This window comes from Diospyros lotus, chromosome 7, assembly GCF_014633365.1.
Source record: "Diospyros lotus cultivar Yz01 chromosome 7, ASM1463336v1, whole genome shotgun sequence".
NCBI classification, from domain to species: domain Eukaryota; kingdom Viridiplantae; phylum Streptophyta; class Magnoliopsida; order Ericales; family Ebenaceae; genus Diospyros; species Diospyros lotus.
This window is the reverse complement of record NC_068344.1, coordinates 3,450,507-3,468,272: the sequence shown is the minus strand read 5'-3', so window position 1 is coordinate 3,468,272 and position 17,766 is coordinate 3,450,507. Positions and strand designations below refer to the sequence as shown.

Genomic DNA, 17,766 nt, shown 5'->3' with positions numbered 1-17,766 from the left:
TGTAATAAGAATGGAAGGCGAGAGAGGGGGTTAGAACTAACTAACCTACCTATGAATAAATAAGGAAAGGATGAAACAGAAAGGCAGTTTTGGAATGAATAACAACTCTCTTCTCTCTCAAGTCTCTTCTCTCGTCTCTCTCTATCTCTTTCTTCTCTCTTTCTAAATCTGTTCTAACGGAATTTCTCAGAAATTCCGATTCAACTCCAGCCCATTTTAGGGGTTGGACAAGTGGTATCAGAGCTAAGCTTTCAGAAATTCCGATTCAACTCCAGCCCATTTTAGGGGTTGGACAAGTGGTATCAGAGCTAAGCTTTCTTCGGCGGCTTCTGGCGCACAGTTAGAAGGTGACGGAAGGTCCAACGCAGCAACCACGAAGGCATGGCGGAAGGAACACGCCTGAAACAACTGGAGCTTCGCCTGGAGAATCTTGATGGATTAATGGGCCAAACGCAAGAAGATGTGAGGGCCCAACGAGAAGACGTGGCAATCCAAAGGGAGGATATGACAATCTAGAGGGAAGATTTAGCTGCCATCAAAGACAGTATACGGGAGCTGGAAAAGGGTCAAGAATGGGCCGACTTTTATTGACAGAAGATAGATCGCATGTTTGCGATCATGTCGACATGGCCACAATTTCGATCGCAAGAAGAGTCTGTTCCAAGAATGGAGACAGACGTAAGAGGCAATGGAATATTACCGAGACCAGGAGGCCTGAGAGGAACGGGGGAAAGGAATGCATGGGAACGTGAAATCCATGGCAGGAATTCCGAGTCGAGATTGGATGGGGAACACCCGCCAACGCCAAGATTGGAAATTCCAATCTTTGATGGATCAAAACCACGCTAGTGGGTGCGACGCTGTGAAAGATTCTTTGAATTATACCGGATAGGAGAAGAACAAAGGGTGACGATGGCAGCGGCCTATTTGGATGATACCGCAGATCCGTGGTACCAAAGTTGGAGGCAATCAGAAGGGGGATGGGTGTCATGGACCAATTTTGCCAACGAATTGTGTGGTCGTTTTGGTGAACGGAATCTAGCGGACACGATTGAAGAATTTAACAAATTGAAACAGCAAGGATCAGTCGAAGATTATATGAGAAGATTCGAGGAATTAAAGGCGTTGATAGGAGCAGCTCATCCGAGCTTGCTCGAGTCCTACTTCGTCTCGAGTTTCATTAGCGGACTCAGAGATGATTTAAGATCCGTAGTAAAGATGCTGGGGCCAGTGTCAGTAAGACAAGCAGCAGAAAAAGCACGTCTCCAAGAAGTAACATGGGAGATAGTATTCAAGAAGAATAGGCCATGGCCACAAGGAGGGTCGGCCGTCAACAAAGGGGGAATCCCATTCGGGGGAAGCAATTTCAAACTGGGTATGGGAGGAACAAACCAAGGAGGTGTTAAGAATGGAAATGGAATAGGAACAAGCAAGAATACAACATTGGAGCAGAAGCGCCAATTAGGCCTATGCTTCAAATGTGGGGAAAAATATGGACCTGGCCATCAATGTAAGAGATTAATGTTGAAAATGGAGGCCTCCGATGATGAAAAGACAGAAGAAGATACAGAAGAAGAGCCCCATGCTGAGGAAGAACAAGAGGATGATGGAGGACAAATCTCCTTTCACGCGTTGAAAGGGGGGCCTATGGGGAAGATCATACAAGTCAAAGGGCAAGTAGGAAGACGAAAATTAGCGGTGCTGATTGATAGCGGAAGCACCCATAGTTTTGTGAACAAGAAAACAGCCCAAGATCTCAAGTGTGAAATGACCAGAACCAACCCACTATCAGTAACTGTCGCTAATGGGGACAGAATGTACAGCAACCATAAATGTTCGAATTTTAAGTGGGTAATGCAAGGAGTAGAATTTGTGGCAGACTTGAGAGTCTTGGAGTTAGGGGGGTGTGATATCGTGTTGGGGGTTGATTGGAAGAAGAATGTAAGTCCTCTAACATTTGATTTCAAGAAGCTGGAGGTGACAGTGGAGGTTAAAGGCCAAAAGCTGACATTGATGGGAAGCCTAGATCAAGGGGAATGCAAAATAATATCGGGGAGGAGGTTACATAAGCTAATGAACCGGAAAGGTGAGCAGATTGCAGAATTATACTCTATTCATGCAATGGAGTATGAGGAGGAAGAAGGTGACAGACCACAATCCATGAGGACAGCAGCAACTACACTGCAACTTCGTCAAGAGGTAAATACTCAGGATCCCTTGCACTTATTATTGCATGAATTCCAGGATCTCTTCCAAGAACCGACTACCCTACCACCCCAAAGGCCTTTAGACCATGCTATCCATCTTAAACCCAACACAAAACCTGTAAATATTCACTCATATCGATATAACCCTACCCTGAAAACTGAAATTGAGAAACAAGTAAAGGACATGCTAAACAATTCAATCATACAACCTAGCCAAAGTCCCTTTACTTCTCCAGTCCTTCTTGTCAAAAAAAAAGATGGCACTTGGAGATTTTGTATAGACTATAGATAGCTCAATTCCCTTACCATAAAGAATAAATTTCCTATTCCTATCATTGAGGACCTATTAGATGAGCTCAATGGTGCTACCATTTTTTCTAAACTAGACCTAAGGGCTGGCTATCACCAAATTAGAATGAGACCCATCGATATTCCTAAAACTGCTTTCCGAACACAGCAAGGGCTTTATGAATTCACTGTCATACCCTTCGGGTTACCCAACATGCCAGCCACCTTTCAAGCTTTGATGAACCAGATTTTCAGTCCCTACCTTCGCAAATTTATACTTGTTTTCTTTGACGACATTCTTGTTTACAACCCAACCCTACAAACCCATCTATCTCACCTCCAAACCACATTTGAGATCTTGCGAGTTCATCAATTATATGTCAAGATGTCTAAGTGTACATTTGCTCAAGGAGAGGTGGAATATCTAGGCCATGTCATTTCAGCTAAAGGGGTGAGTACAAATCCTAAAAAAATAGAGGCAATGGTGAATTGGCCGAGGCCTAAGAATGTGAAGGAGTTAAGGGGTTTTTTAGGCTTGACTAGATATTATTGCAAATTTGTCAAAAATTATGGAGTGATTAGTCACCCTTTGACAGAGTTGTTGCGGAAGGACAATTTTCATTGGAATCCTAAAACTGAAGCAGCCTTTGGAATCCTTAAACAAGCCATGACTCAAGCCCCTGTTTTAGCCCTTCCAGATTTCTCAAAACAGTTTGTTGTTAAAACAGATGCTTGTGATAGTGGAGTGGGTGTTGTCCTCATGCAAGAAGGGAAACCATTGGCTTACATAAGCCAAGGTTTAGCTCCTAAACACCTAGGCTTGAGTGTGTATGACAAAGAGCTGATAGCAATCTTGGTAGCCGTTGAAAAGTGGCGCCATTACTTGGAAAATAATCAGTTTGTGATTAAAACAGACCACGAAAGCCTTCAATTTCTGCTTCAACAGCGTTTACACACTCATTTATAGAAGAAAGGAGTTTCTAAACTCTTGGGATTAGATTATACAATTCAATATCGAAGAGGAAAGGAGAATTTGGTGGCAAATGCGCTGTCAAGACGAGAAGAAAAGGGGGTCTGCCAAGCCATATCAGCTGTAACTCCCGAATGGGTGAAGGAAGTGGTGAGAAGTTATGACCAGACACCTTGGTTGCAGACATTGTTACAGCAATTAGCAATAACAACTACCGAACAACAGGGCCATACGCTTGTTGGGGGACTTATTCGGTTCAAAGGTCGAATTGTAGTAGAAGAGGATGACCAGCTGAAATTACGGATTTTGAGGGCCATGCACGGATCAGCAATAGGCGAGCATTTAGGGGTAAGACGTTTTTTCTATTGGCCAGGATTAAAGAAAACTGTGGTGAAATATGTGCTGGAATGTGAAGTGTGCCAAAGATGCAAGCATGAAACAGTAGCTCTACCAGGGTTATTACAGCCACTACCAATTCCAGATCAATCATGGGAGGACATCTCAATGGATTTCTTAGAAGGCTTACCGAAATCAGAAGGAAAAGATACAATTTTGGTGATTGTGGACCGTTTAACTAAGTTCGCTCATTTCCTTAGTTTGACACACCCCTTTACAGCTCCAGAAATGGCCAGAGTATTGCTGGATTCAGTCTTTAAAATTCATGGAATTCCCAAGACCATTGTGTCCGATAGAAATAAGATATTCACCAGTAGATTTTGGCAGGAATTATTCAAGAATTTGGGAGTGGGTCTACACTTATCTACAGCCTACCATTCACAAACAGACGGACAAACGGAAAGAGTAAATCAGTGTTTAGAGGCCTACCTTCGTTGTATGTGTTTCGCTAGGCCTAGGAGTTGGCACCGTTGGCTATCACTTGCTCAATGGTGGTACAATTTTACATATCATATAGCTATTAAACGGACCCCTTTTGAAGCTGTGATTGGGTATAATCCACCTTTACTTCTTGCCATTTCCAACTCTACTGCTACAATGGCAGATGTAGAACAATACTTTCAGAAAAGAAGAGAAGTCTTATCAGAGCTAAAAAGAGAATTAACAACTGCCAAGAGTAGAATGGTTCACTATGCAAATAAAAAGAGAAGTGAGCGGAAGTTCAATGTGGGGGAGGCAGTATTTTTGAAGGTCAGAAGATTTTTCCAGCCTGCTTTTACTAAGAGGGCAATATCCAAATTTAATCCAAAATATTTTGGGCCTTATGCAGTTGTAGAAAAGGTAGGAGAGGTGGCTTATCGATTACAACTACTAGAAGATGTGAGAATACATCCGGTATTTCACGTATCTTTATTAAAAAAGGCTAAAGGAGTGACAGCCACTAATGGGACTTCACTGCCACTTGTGGAGGAGGGAAATAGGAGGGAAATGAAGGCCTATCACCTGCTGTCTTACCACTTATAGAGGAGGAATCAGAAGAACCCATATTGAACCCAGGGCAATTTTAGATAAAAGGGTGATCTATAGAGGAGTTGCCCTTATTACTCAAGTGCTGATTCGATGGTCCCATTTACCGCTAGATCAGCCAACTTGGGAGTACCTGCCAGATGTACTGACAAGATTTCCCCATGCTATCAGCTTGCTCTAAATTCTGAGGACAAGAATTAATTCATCGGGGGGGGGGGGGGGGGGAATTGTTAGGACTTGAGGGGTATTTTTGTAATAAGAATGGAAGGCGAGAGAGGGGGTTAGAACTAACTAACCTACCTATGAATAAATAAGGAAATGATGAAACAGAAAGGCAGTTTTGGAATGAATAACAACTCTCTTCTTTCTCAAGTCTCTTCTCTCATCTCTCTCTATCTCTTTCTTCTCTCTTTCTAAATCTGTTCTAACGAAATTTCTCAGAAATTCCGATTCAACTCCAGCCCATTTTAGGGGCTGGACAATTGCATGGCTTTGGAGTTCCATGGCACCCAAAATTATTAACACCTGCATGTTTTTATCAACAGCCAAGGAGGTTTGAGAGTCTATCCAATAGACATACTCGAAGGTTAAAGATGCAGCCCAAATCTACGAATTGAAGTCCAAAAAAGCTTCAACAAAGCAAGGGAACAAAAATGTGACCAAGTATGCCAATCTCCTAAAGGGGCTCTGGCAAGAGATGGATCACTACTAGGTCATTGAGATGAAAAACAATAATGATGCAGCCACATTGAAAGCTTTCATAGAAAAAGATCAAACCTACGACTTCCTTGCAGGTCTCAATGTGGAATATGATCAGGTGAGGGTTCAAATCCTAAGCAAAGATGACTTACCTTCACTTAATGAAGTGATTTCGATTATTCTAGCTAAGGAAAGTAGGTGGGATGTAATGTTGGAACCTAAAACAGTTAAGGCCTCATTACTGATGGCAAATGGAGGAAGTCATGGATTTAAGGACCAACTAATTGGCAAGAATGGAAATACAATCTCCAAATCCACAGACAATGACAACCGTGATAACCTGTGGTGCACTTTTTGCAAGAAGCCAAGGCAGACTAGGGAGATGTGCTAGAGGCTGAATGGAAAGGCACCAAGCAAGAAATGGGGAAATAAAGGTGGACAACAATATTAGAGCCAAGGGCAAGCCAATATGACAACCCCACAAGGGGAAGAACAGACCCACTAACCAAAGGAATTCAACAAGAGATTGAAAGGTTGAGGCACTTCCTAAGTACTCTTGACAAACCATCATCTTCAGGTAAATCTAAATCTAATGTGAGTTACATTCTCCCCAATTTCATTTCTATGATCCAAAATCAAATTGGGGCACAAATCAAACAGTTTAGGTCAAACAATGCAAAGGATTATTTCAACTAAACTCTTTCCACCTATTTCCTTCAAAGAGGAGTTATTCATGAGTCATCTTGTGTTTTCACCCCTCAACAAAATGGAGTTGCAGAACGAAAGAACAACAATCTCCTAGATACTACTAGGGCATTGTTGTTTCAAAAAAATGTGCCTAAATAATTTTGGGAGGAAGCGGTCCTTATAGTCACTCATGTCATCAACCAGTTACCCTCCAGAGTGTTAGATTTTCAGACTCCCATGGCAATTTTATCCTAGTTCTATCCTGATCTTCCTACCACAAATCATCTTAGCCCAAGGGTATTCCAGTGTGTTTCATTTGTTCTTGTTCAAAGCCCTAATCAAGGGAAATTGGATCCTAGAGCTGTTAAGTGTGTCTTTGTGGGCTATTCTTCGACACAAAAAGGGTATAAATGCTACATCCTCCGACTAACAAATTTTCTGATTTCTGCGGATGTTACCTTTGTTGAAGCCGGACCCTATTTTACTCACCCTTATCTTCAAAGGGAGACCTCAAGTATGGAAGATAAGGATGAATTGTTCCTCTTTGACTTACCATCAGCCCCTAACCCTCTACTCAAACCTACATTTGACCCTACTTCAACAAAACCCAAACCCGCTACCCGAACCTACACTTGAATCTAATCCACAAACCCATGAACTTGAATGCTCCCTACAACCTAGTTCCCAAACTAAAGGGGAAAGACCACTACTGACAAACGGTTATCACAGATTTACTCAAGAAGGACCAATCTAGAACCTGAACCAAGATTGCACCTATCATCAAATCCAACTTTTGGAAATGAGGTAATACCTCTTGTCTCACCTTCTAACATTGATTCCATGACTGATATTGATCTACCTATACCACTAAGGAAAGGAATTAGAGAGTGTACAAAATATCCCTTATATCCACTCTCTCACTTTGTATCATTGAAAAGATGCTTTCCACCTCATAGAAACTTCCTTGCCAACATACATTTAGCATCCATTCCTACCACATTATTAGAGACTTTAAACTGTGAAAACTAGAGGAATGTTATGAATGTTGAAATGTAGGTCCTGGAGAAGAATAATACACGGGAGATTGTGGATTTACCAAAAGGAAAGAAACCGATTGATGCAAATGGGTCTTTACAGTCAAGTATAAAATAGATGGGACACTTCAAAGATACAAATCTAGATTGGTAGCTAAAGGATATACCGAAACATATGGAATAGACTACTAAGAAACCTTAGCCCCAATAGCCAAGATGAACACGGTGATAATTATTTTGTCCCTAACAACTAAGGACTCAAGACTCAATGAGATTGATCATATTTCAGTACTCGACATACTACCTATCGCCTCTTATTTATAGACATAAGGGGCGTTAGTTACAAGAGAAAATAATCGGTACGCAATACCCTTACTACCCCTCACTTAAATACACACAAATTAGCCCTTTTACTCCTAATTTGCCACTACCGAGATTATAACCTAATATGCTCGAGTTCTTCTAGAATGTCTAGCCACTCAATGCAAAACTTGAATAACACATGGGTTACAAACTGAGCCAAGGGAACCATACTTTATTCATAAAACACTCAGGTTCAGGTTCTATTATAGACCTTATTGTTTATGTTGATGACACTATAATGATAGAAAATGAGGAAAATAAAAGGCAGAACTGGGGCAAATGTTTGGTTGAAGAGTTTGAGATCAAGGAACTAAGGAATTTGAAATATTTTCTAGGTATTGAAATGGCACGGTCCAAACTGGGGATATTTATATCCCAACACAAGTATGTCCTTGATCTTTTGCGAGACATAGGAAAAATGGCTTGCAATCCATCCCGCATCCCAATTGACCCTAATTACAAACTTGGTGAAGCTGAGGGAGATAGGGACACAGATAAAGAAGCATATCAGAGATTGGGCGGCAGGTTAATTTACCTATCTCACACACAGCCGGATATAGCCTATGCAATTAGCATAGTAAGTCAATTCATGCACAAACCCAAGGAACTTTACCTGCAAGCAATCTACAGAATTTTAACTACCTCAAGGGGTACCCTAGGAAAGGGGATTTTATTCAAAAAAGGGGGGTAAACTCACCCTAAACGCCTACACAGATGCTGATTATGCAACCATGGTTGATAGGAGGTCTACCATGGTTGATAGGAGGAACAACAAGCAGCCTGTGGTGGAAAGGTCAAGTGTAGTATCAGAATTTTAGGCAATGGCACAGCGTATATGTGAACTGCTATGGTTGAAAATTATTTTGGAGGATCTAAGACTCAAGTGGGATGGCCATATGAAACTTTATTGTGATAATAAGTCTACTATCAACATTGCACACGATCCTGTGCAGCATTACCGAACAAAACACATTGAGGTTGATTGACATTTTATTAAAGAGAAATTAGATAGTGGTCTTATCTGTACACCTTATATACAAAATGAATCACAACTAGCAGATGTCCTAACCAAGGAATCAATAGTCCAGTCTTTCACAAGATTATAATCAAGCTGGGAATGGACAATGCCTATTTACCAGCTTAAAAGGAAGTGTTGCGAATTAATGCAGAGAAATCAAGGCTTTGATTATATGTGATTAGTCAATATTCTGTAGATTTAAAATTGTAATTAGGATATGATTATGTATTTCTATGAATAGAAGATTTCTCAATTAGGAGATTTGTTTCTATATCTAGGAAAGCAGCTTCTGTATATATATATGTCTACCAATTCAATGAAAGATATGGCCATATTTTTCCACAGAACCAATGCCCTCTGGAAACCAAATAGAAGTTAACTAATATGATTGGATAGGTTTGGTTCTCAGGTTCTTCAATCCATTTGTGTACCCCTACATAAGATACAAAGCCAAATACTTACTCTCCACCATGCAGCAGAACCAGCAACTTTTGCTTCTTGGGACTCAGCAAGTCGTTTTTTCACAGCATCAATTATAGCATTAATTGCCTCCACACCGCAAGAGGTAACAACCTCTTCCAGTAAAAGACTTCCTGCAAAAAAGGGTCTTTGAAATAAACAGCAGTAACAGAGAGTTCAGGAGCCTAGATAAGATAATCACACAATAATTATCAGTCAATCTGATTAATAGAAGAGGTAAAGAAGAACTTGGTGGGAGACATTTAAAAATGATAGAAATGGCTAGAGTTATAATTCAAGTAGCCAATCCCATATATGGGATAAAGGATTGGAATGTTGTCAAATTCAATATGAACATAAGAGAAGGAACTAAACTCCCCCCCCCCCCCCGGTGAACAACAAAAAAAAGGCCAACAAAATGACAGAATTCCACAGCCTAGCATGTACAAAGACAGAAAGAATAAATGTTGTCAAATTCAATATGAACATAAGAGAAGGAACTAAACTCCCCCCCCCCCCCCCCCCCCCCCCCCCGGTGAACAACAAAAAAAAAGGCCAACAAAATGACAGAATTCCACAGCCTAGCATGTACAAAGACAGAAAGAATAATTGCTATATACTTGGTCAACAACTTTGCTTAAGTAACAGATAAATGACAACACCTGACACACATACCATATGAGATCAACAATAAGACTGAGACCTTACCAGAAATGCGACAACTATAAGTATTATCATCCTCATCAGCAACATATTGGTTAGCATCCATTGACCAAGTATGAACCTAGAAGTAAGTCGAACAAACATAAATCTTAGAGAAGGGGAGGAGAAAGGAAAAGGTGATCTACCCGTGAAAGAAAAAGACAACAGAATTCACTATTGTTAAAACTGTATGCTACCAAATAAGGCAATAGGAAAAGCAAAAGATTGAGAGCAAGCATTCAAGTTAAAAATGTTTCATTCCATTCAAAGGCACAATGCCAATCTACCTCTCCTGAATTTGACAATTTTCAGGTTACTTTCAAAAAGTTTACTCAGTAATTGTAAAGATGTTCCCTAATGGTAGTGAAGTAAGCCAAAATTTCACTTATTTTCTATCACCTAAAGGTTCATCCATATAAGAAAGTAATGTTAAACATTTTTTCAGTAAATTCTAAATTTGAAGTTTTCAAAATTTAGCTGCATATTCCTTCAGCATATCATCAACTGAACCTTTTGTTGACTGAATTTGTCTCTCATGTTTAAATTGGAACATTACCAAGTTTATACAGTTCTCAACAAACTCAAAAACATATACTTGACCAGATAAACATCCACTCCCCATATAGGAACCAGTAACTCATACCAATAGCACCATTTAAATGTTGTCAACAAAAAAATATAATAAAATAGAATATAACATGGGCCCATAACTCTTCTGGCACTCAGAAAATAGGAAACATCAATCATCCCCACTTTTTTGATTTCTCAACTAACACTTGGGCATGGAAAAATAAATCTGATAGAATCACATGAACTTATCTTATTAAAAAAAAGTAACCTCAATTTATTTTCTCATGAAGCTTGTCTTTAGGGGTTAGGTCATAAAATGCTTTCTTTCTTTCTTTCTATTTTTTTTCTGTCACTCACTTCAAAAGTGACCTCTACTATCCCCCATTACAACTAGTTATATTTTTACAATCTCATAAATATCTGTAAGAAAATAAGAGCAGCATGTGCAAAATGGGGAAGGAAACACGTTTGGTGTTTTTCTCTGTGAAAAACAAGGAAGCCTAAGAGCTATTAACAAACAAAATTGACAAATAATCATGGTTACATAAAAAATTACACCATTATCTTCCTTTACAGCCATCACAACACCATTGGATGCCCGTCATTACACTAACCCTGTAAAGAGGTTTGAAATTAACCTTTTTTTCTTTCTTTATCATTATTGCTCAGGTTATCCATGTGTATGTTCTGCAAGAACAAAGATCTCAAGGCACAATTGATGGAAAAAATGTTCTGATTCAGAATCTACAGATTTTTCTCTAAGACAAGCATCCATAACAGTATGCATAAACAGAAGTACTAATGTTTAAAAAAACAAAAAGCAAATGAAGGACACTGCTCAGATGTCCCAATTGCAAGCATAATCAATTCAATAGTTGTTGATCATGTTGATGACCAAAATACACTTCAATAGAAACAAATGCAAATGCTACATAATCACTTGAATTGAGAGAGACTGGCAAGCTTTTACCCATGCTCTAGATACAATTTGTTTAAAATTTTAGAGATTAGGATATGTAATTTACAAGATAAATTAACCCAAAGCCAAAGAAGCACGAAATGAATCATGCATACAATGTGGAACCAAACTAAGACCAAAACAAATGCAAGATTACCTGTTGCTCTGTCATCTGCAGAAAACCAATGGTATAATATGCTAACTCTTTGACATTATTTGCAATAACCTACACACATAATGCATAAGGTTATCATATGCAAAACAAATAAAGCAATGCAAGAAAGAATCATGATTAAGGACTGTGGAACACACCTTTACCAATTTTGCATAACCCACAACGGTCAATAGAAACTCAAATAGCTGCATGTTCAGATTTATTTAACAAATTAATTGACCATAATGGCAAAACAGAAAGAGCATTAGTGACACACACACTAATCTCTCATAAGCATATAGATTATGTATAGGAGAGAGAAATGAATTGGAGATGGTTGTGACATACATCAGCAAGCAAAGCTCAATCCAGTAGAAAATCAGGCCAAGGTCAATAGAATAGCATATGCGGCCCCTCCCTTGCGCATAAGCACATGCATGCACATGAGAAATGGGGCAAGCACATTTTAACAACACTTAATTACCTCTAATAAGTTGGCTACAGATCTTTCATCTTCACACAACTGTGAGAGTGATTTGAGGGAAGAAAAAGGACTTTTCTACTTTCAACATTTATAGAATAAGTCCACTTTCTTTGTCAAATTTAAGTTGACTAATTTTCTACAAGAAGGATAAAAGACCTTTAACTTTTTAAGACTAGTTGAAGATACTCGAGGCTCAACTCGAATGGCTCCTGGGTAGCTTAACCAAACCACCCACACCCTTAGTATGTTTAACTAGGCCACCCTCAGCCTTAGTCTACTTAACCAAGCTACCCTTGGTCTCAATCCGCCTAACCAAACCATCCTCCACCTCGGTCCTCTTAATCAAGGCACCCTCAGCCTCGAAATTCTATTCGGCCCCAACCAAAAAGAGGGGGGGTCTTTTGCAAACCAAATCCTGCTCAGGATTGGATTACTTAATATTATTAGGATTCCCTCCTAAAATTAAGCAATAAAGCTCATGATCTGAGAATATTTCCTACAATCTAATGACTTATCCTAATCCTAATAAACTAGGGATAAATCCCTTCTCCCAAATTAGGAAGGTGGTCATAGGGGATAAAACATATCTCCTCAAAATTGTCCAGGATAACTATTCCTAGTCATTATCCAACAAGGAGACCTAATCCTTTAAGCAAGAGCTTCAAGGTGCAAGAAAGAAAATGTGAGAAAGAAGAAAGAAGATCTCGCAGAAAGACTTTACTGAATAAACGAATCAATACAGAAATGAAGGTATAGCTGAGTATTTATGCTCAGCTATCCTTGATAGCAAATAGTTGTTGCAAGTTGCAACAACCAGCTAACCGCCTAACTAATCCAATCCTTACTAATAACAATATGACAGAAATCATAACAGTTACAGTCGAAGCAATACAATACAATTGTAACACAGCATAAGGAAATACACAACAGCTAATCAACATTATTTCCTTCTACAATCCTAAGCGAAGAATTATCTCTAGACTACTATAAATAAAGGAAGATTTCTCCTCCAGAGTAAGCATTCTCAATCAATCTTTAGGTTTCTGACTTTTGTGTCATGCTCCATGGCTAACTTAGGCATCAGAGTAGCTTTCACGGCTAACCCCTCGGCAGTCTCACCGTTTCTTTTTTGCAATATTCGGTCGTATAGTACGTTTTCTTCCTTATAAATATATTGGTGGTCCAATTTGTGCATCATCACTAATCTTCAACAAAAAATTGCTCCTGCATATTTAAGTAGGATTTATACAAGCTGTTCATATTGTACCATGTTCTAGGTCATTTGGGATGCAACATGCCTTCTTCCCAGTCCTCATACCAAAACAAGCTCCAAGTAACCTATTTAGCATAAAGTTTTTAATTGTTTCTAGAAGGCATTTGCTTGTTATAGTGGTTATTGGTAACATACACCATTGATAATAGTGTCACGTTGATAGGAACAAACAATCTGAACTGCCATAAAATTTACAGGATCACGAGGATAATTTAAATGTATGTGGTATTTGGCATCAATGAAAGCCTGATGGTATTGAGCTTATAATGATGATTGGTTTAGAAAGATAATCTGTCAAATGGAAAGGGGAAAGAAGAATATGGGATTGGTGTTTCTCTGTGCCCAAGTACTTATGAAAAACTAAAGCCGGTCATGAGTTTAATAGGTGAAATTGCAGAAGAGGTACAAGTCTGTAATCAAATTGGTACAGAAAGGTGGCTTTAGGTGAAGTGTGAACTTCTATGAAGAAAAAGAAAGAAACTGAAAAGAGAGAACTGAAATTGAAATTTACTAAAAAATGATTCTTGACATTAGAAACAAAAGAGCAGTTGAGTATTTATAGACTCTGAACTCAATTGATTTTGTTAGAAATACAACTAACTAGCCTTGACAGCTGTACAAAGACAAGTGCACAAGTCCTAACTGACTAAATTAACTAAACTATAACTACACTTAACAGAACTGCAGCTAATATTCCTTTGTACAAGACAAATAAAACTACTTCTCTCAACATTCCCCCTCAAATTAGACTTTGGAACTTGTGCAGATCTGAGAGTCTTTTGTTGAGTGCACTATAGTACTATTCTTGAATCATCTTGAATAATCCTTCATAGAACCACAGTAGTTTATCTTGAACAGCACAGTTAGGAGACAATGTTAGGCAAAGTCTATTATATAAAAAGAGAAACCTATCTCTAGGCAGACCTTTGGTGAAAATATCAGTTGTTTGATATTGTGTTAGAATATATCTGATCTCCACCTCACCGTTTTCAACTTTCTCTCTAACAAAATGAACATCAATTTCAATATGTTTGGTGTGCAAGTGAGACAGGATTTTCAGCAATATTCTTACCTGCAATATTGTCACACCACATGATAGGAATCTTAGAAAATGAATAGGCCAGTTCAACAAATAGAGACTTTAGCCACAAAACTTCAGTAAGTCCCTGTGCTAGAGCTCTATATTCAACTTCCCCAGCTGATCTTGCAACCACTGATTGTTTCTTGGAACTCCAAATTAAGATAAACACAAAATCCACTTGTGGATTTGCATGTTACTCTACACCAAACATGATTTGCATCTATATAAACCTCAATAGACAATATAAACCTTTTGCAAGCAAACCAATGTTGCTATTTAGGAGAAGATAAACACTAACTGACTTTATTCACCACAAAAGCAATGTCAAGAACTTCTTTGTCAATTGTAGAGAAAAGCCACCCTAGGAGTACCTAATTTGATTTGAGCCAGGCAAGATATTCTTCATTTACCTTCTATACATTAGGATCACCAGAATCTAGATCTGGTAGATATTTGACTAGAGATTTTTTTTATTTGTTGATGGAGGAGATAAAATCAAAATCCCTAATTGTCGCCAAGATTGAAGCTTTCCAAAATAGATAGTTGTTACAATCTAGTTTGATAGGACTGTAATTGAAAGCTCTGGCTATGAAGGAGAAATCATAGTGCAAGGCAAAATAAAAGGACAGGATCAACTTTGAGAAGAAGAACTCAATTGTTCGTGATTTCCAACCATTAACACAAGTCGTTTACTCTGATATCATGAAGTGAGAGCTTTTATGAAGAAAAAGAAAGAAACTGAAAAGGGAGAACTGAAACTGAAATTTGCCAAAAATGATTCTTGACATTAGAAACAAAAAAGCAGTTAAGTATTTATAGACTGAACTTAACAGATTCTGTTAGCGATACAACTAACCTTAACAGCTATACAAAGACAAGTGGACAAGTCCTAACTAACAAACTTAACTAAACTATAACCACACTTAACAGAATTGCAACTAATATTCCTTTGTACAGGACGAATAGAACTACTTCTCTCAACATTAGGTAGGGAAGCCGTTATCCAAGTATACATAAAAGAATAAAATGGTTGCCTTACACTTTTTGAAGGATACAAAGAAACTCTGTACTCTCTTTATTTTCTGTCTCTTGAATATTTCATCAAGCCAATTAGCCACTACTAACAGAGATCCTTACCTATAAATCAAACAAAGGGATCGCTGAGAGACACTTCAAGAACTTCAGGAAGAATAGTAAGGCTATCCTAAATATAACTCCTGGCTATCCTAAATATAACTCCTCTTTAACTATTTATTCTTTAGGATTGCAGCAAGTTCCTCACAACAAATTGGCACTACATATTTTTCACAAAAATGAATTTGCGTAAACAAGGGATGCTGGAGCATAATTATTTACTATTATGTTATTTAATTTTATTGTCTTCTGTTGGTTCAGATTGTTTGCGTTTTCTTTTATTTGTGATGGCATGTGACTAGCATGTGACTTTTAATGAAGTCATATTGATGCAGGGGCAGTTGTTTTGTTATAAGTGTTTTTATTTTATTTTTAATTGTTTCATTCTGCTTAGTATTTAAGTTATCTAAATACTTTTTCATTTATTAGCTTTAATAAGTAGTCATGTGACTAGCATGTAACATTTAAAATAGATAGATTCCTAAGATTAGATGGATTCCTTTGTGATCAAGGATTAGGATATATTATAGTTGTAACCTAATATAAATAGTCTTTTAAGAGACTTTTTAGGGAGCAGTTTTAATTCTCATTCAACTTTTGGGGTTTCTTAAACCCTAATTACATATCTTCATTCTACATTTAATCTTACACTGTTTTTGAACAATTTTTGCTCTTGCTTTTGCTGATTCTTCCTCCCATACTGCATCACATGTGACTAGCATGTGCTGCTTTTTATTTATTTGGAGGCCCCAGAAGGGCCAGGATATCTAGGCTACTGAAACCCTACCATATATATTATGTTGAGTCTCTTTTAGGGCCGTTTATCTTATAATCAGAAATTATCAGAGGATTTTCCAGAAACCCTAACCCTTTGTTCGTTCCACTTCAATCCTTCCCTATTGGAGCCTTCTTTGCTGTTAGATTGCTGTTTTCTCATCGCGTACTGCATCAACACGTCAAGTTACTAGGTTGGAAATTCATAAATAGAAAAATTTTGAATCTAATCTTGGTGATCTATGGACTATACTTACAAACCTTGAATTAGATTTTTCTTCTAATACTAAAGTAGCTGCATATGTGCCTACACCTATGATATCATTTTTCACAGATGATAATTGATTATCATTTTTAGCTAAGAAGAATACAATTTTAAGAATAATGTATATCATTGATAGGTTGAGGTGCAGCCAAATAATAAAATAATAATAATAAATGAGATTTAACAGCAAAAAACTTGGACTGGACTCAATTGAAATGTGCAGATGCATTTAAGATAGTTTAGATATATGAGAATAAAACTATTAATAGATGGATATATGAAAAGAGTGAAGGGATTGGAAAAAGTTTAACAAGGGAGATAGAAGAAAACTCGGAGAAAAACCTCTTAAGCATGTCATGGGATATAATAGCCTCACAAAAGATATGGTCACGGATAGAGATAACTAGTAAACCTAAATGCACGTAGCTACCCCCTTAGTGGAGTTAAGGTTTGGTGGTGGTGTTGATGATGTTGTAATGCATAATTGTAGGCACCTATGTTAGAAGAAAGAGCCTGTTAATTAATATAAAAAATAATAGACTTTAGTTGTCAAGATTAAGGTATTTTTTGGAATTCAAAAGTTTTACAGTACTCTGCAAACAATCACACCAAAAACAAACATGCAAAGGTCATGAACCATTTACCTGAATAACAAACGACTCAAGACTCTGTTCTGCACCATCAGAATCATATCTCCCTTGAAAAGGATCTTCTGCACCTTCAATTGATGATCTTTCATATACCGTAAGAGAGGATACAAATGTCTGCCACAGTGGTCCAACAATAACTGGAAAAACAAAGTACTATCACAAGAAACTGAAGGATCAAAAGAATAAACAAGCTGTAAGTGAAGGCCTCTAAAATAATTTCTTCCACTGAGAAAGGTAATGACAAACTTACCTATAAATTGCCCTTCTGTAGAGCTTGAGAAATTCTGAACAAATTGATTCAAGCACTTTAAAGCCTGACATCGTAGATTATTGAAACAAAAAAGAATATATTACAAACACTTGCTCATTCAAATTTATGAAAAAGATAGACGGTAGATTTTAAAAAGCCAAGACACAAACCCAACCTCCATTCTAATGCTCCAGTCATCAGGATCTTCAGATTGAACTGGATGTTCTAGGATAACAGAGAACTGGTCCATCCATGTTGGAATCATTGGTGAAATGAGAACACTAGTTTCTGTCTAAACAACAAGGACTAGTATATCAGTCATTT

At 38.0% G+C, this 17,766-nt stretch overlaps 1 protein-coding gene across 3 annotated transcripts in view; it reads right to left on the bottom strand.

Moving 5' to 3' along the window:
• Window positions 1-17,766, bottom strand: part of LOC127806080 (uncharacterized) — a 61,719-nt gene that overhangs the window by 19,081 nt on the left and 24,872 nt on the right. For all 3 annotated transcript variants that reach the window (XM_052343076.1, XM_052343078.1, XM_052343077.1), the window contains 7 exons: window positions 17,618-17,734; window positions 17,443-17,506; window positions 17,187-17,329; window positions 11,690-11,737; window positions 11,535-11,603; window positions 9,856-9,931; window positions 9,151-9,281 (listed from right to left, as the gene is read on the bottom strand). In XM_052343076.1, coding sequence (XP_052199036.1) covers window positions 9,151-9,281; window positions 9,856-9,931; window positions 11,535-11,603; window positions 11,690-11,737; window positions 17,187-17,329; window positions 17,443-17,506; window positions 17,618-17,734 — 648 coding nt within the window. The remainder of the gene's footprint in view (window positions 1-9,150; window positions 9,282-9,855; window positions 9,932-11,534; window positions 11,604-11,689; window positions 11,738-17,186; window positions 17,330-17,442; window positions 17,507-17,617; window positions 17,735-17,766) is intronic.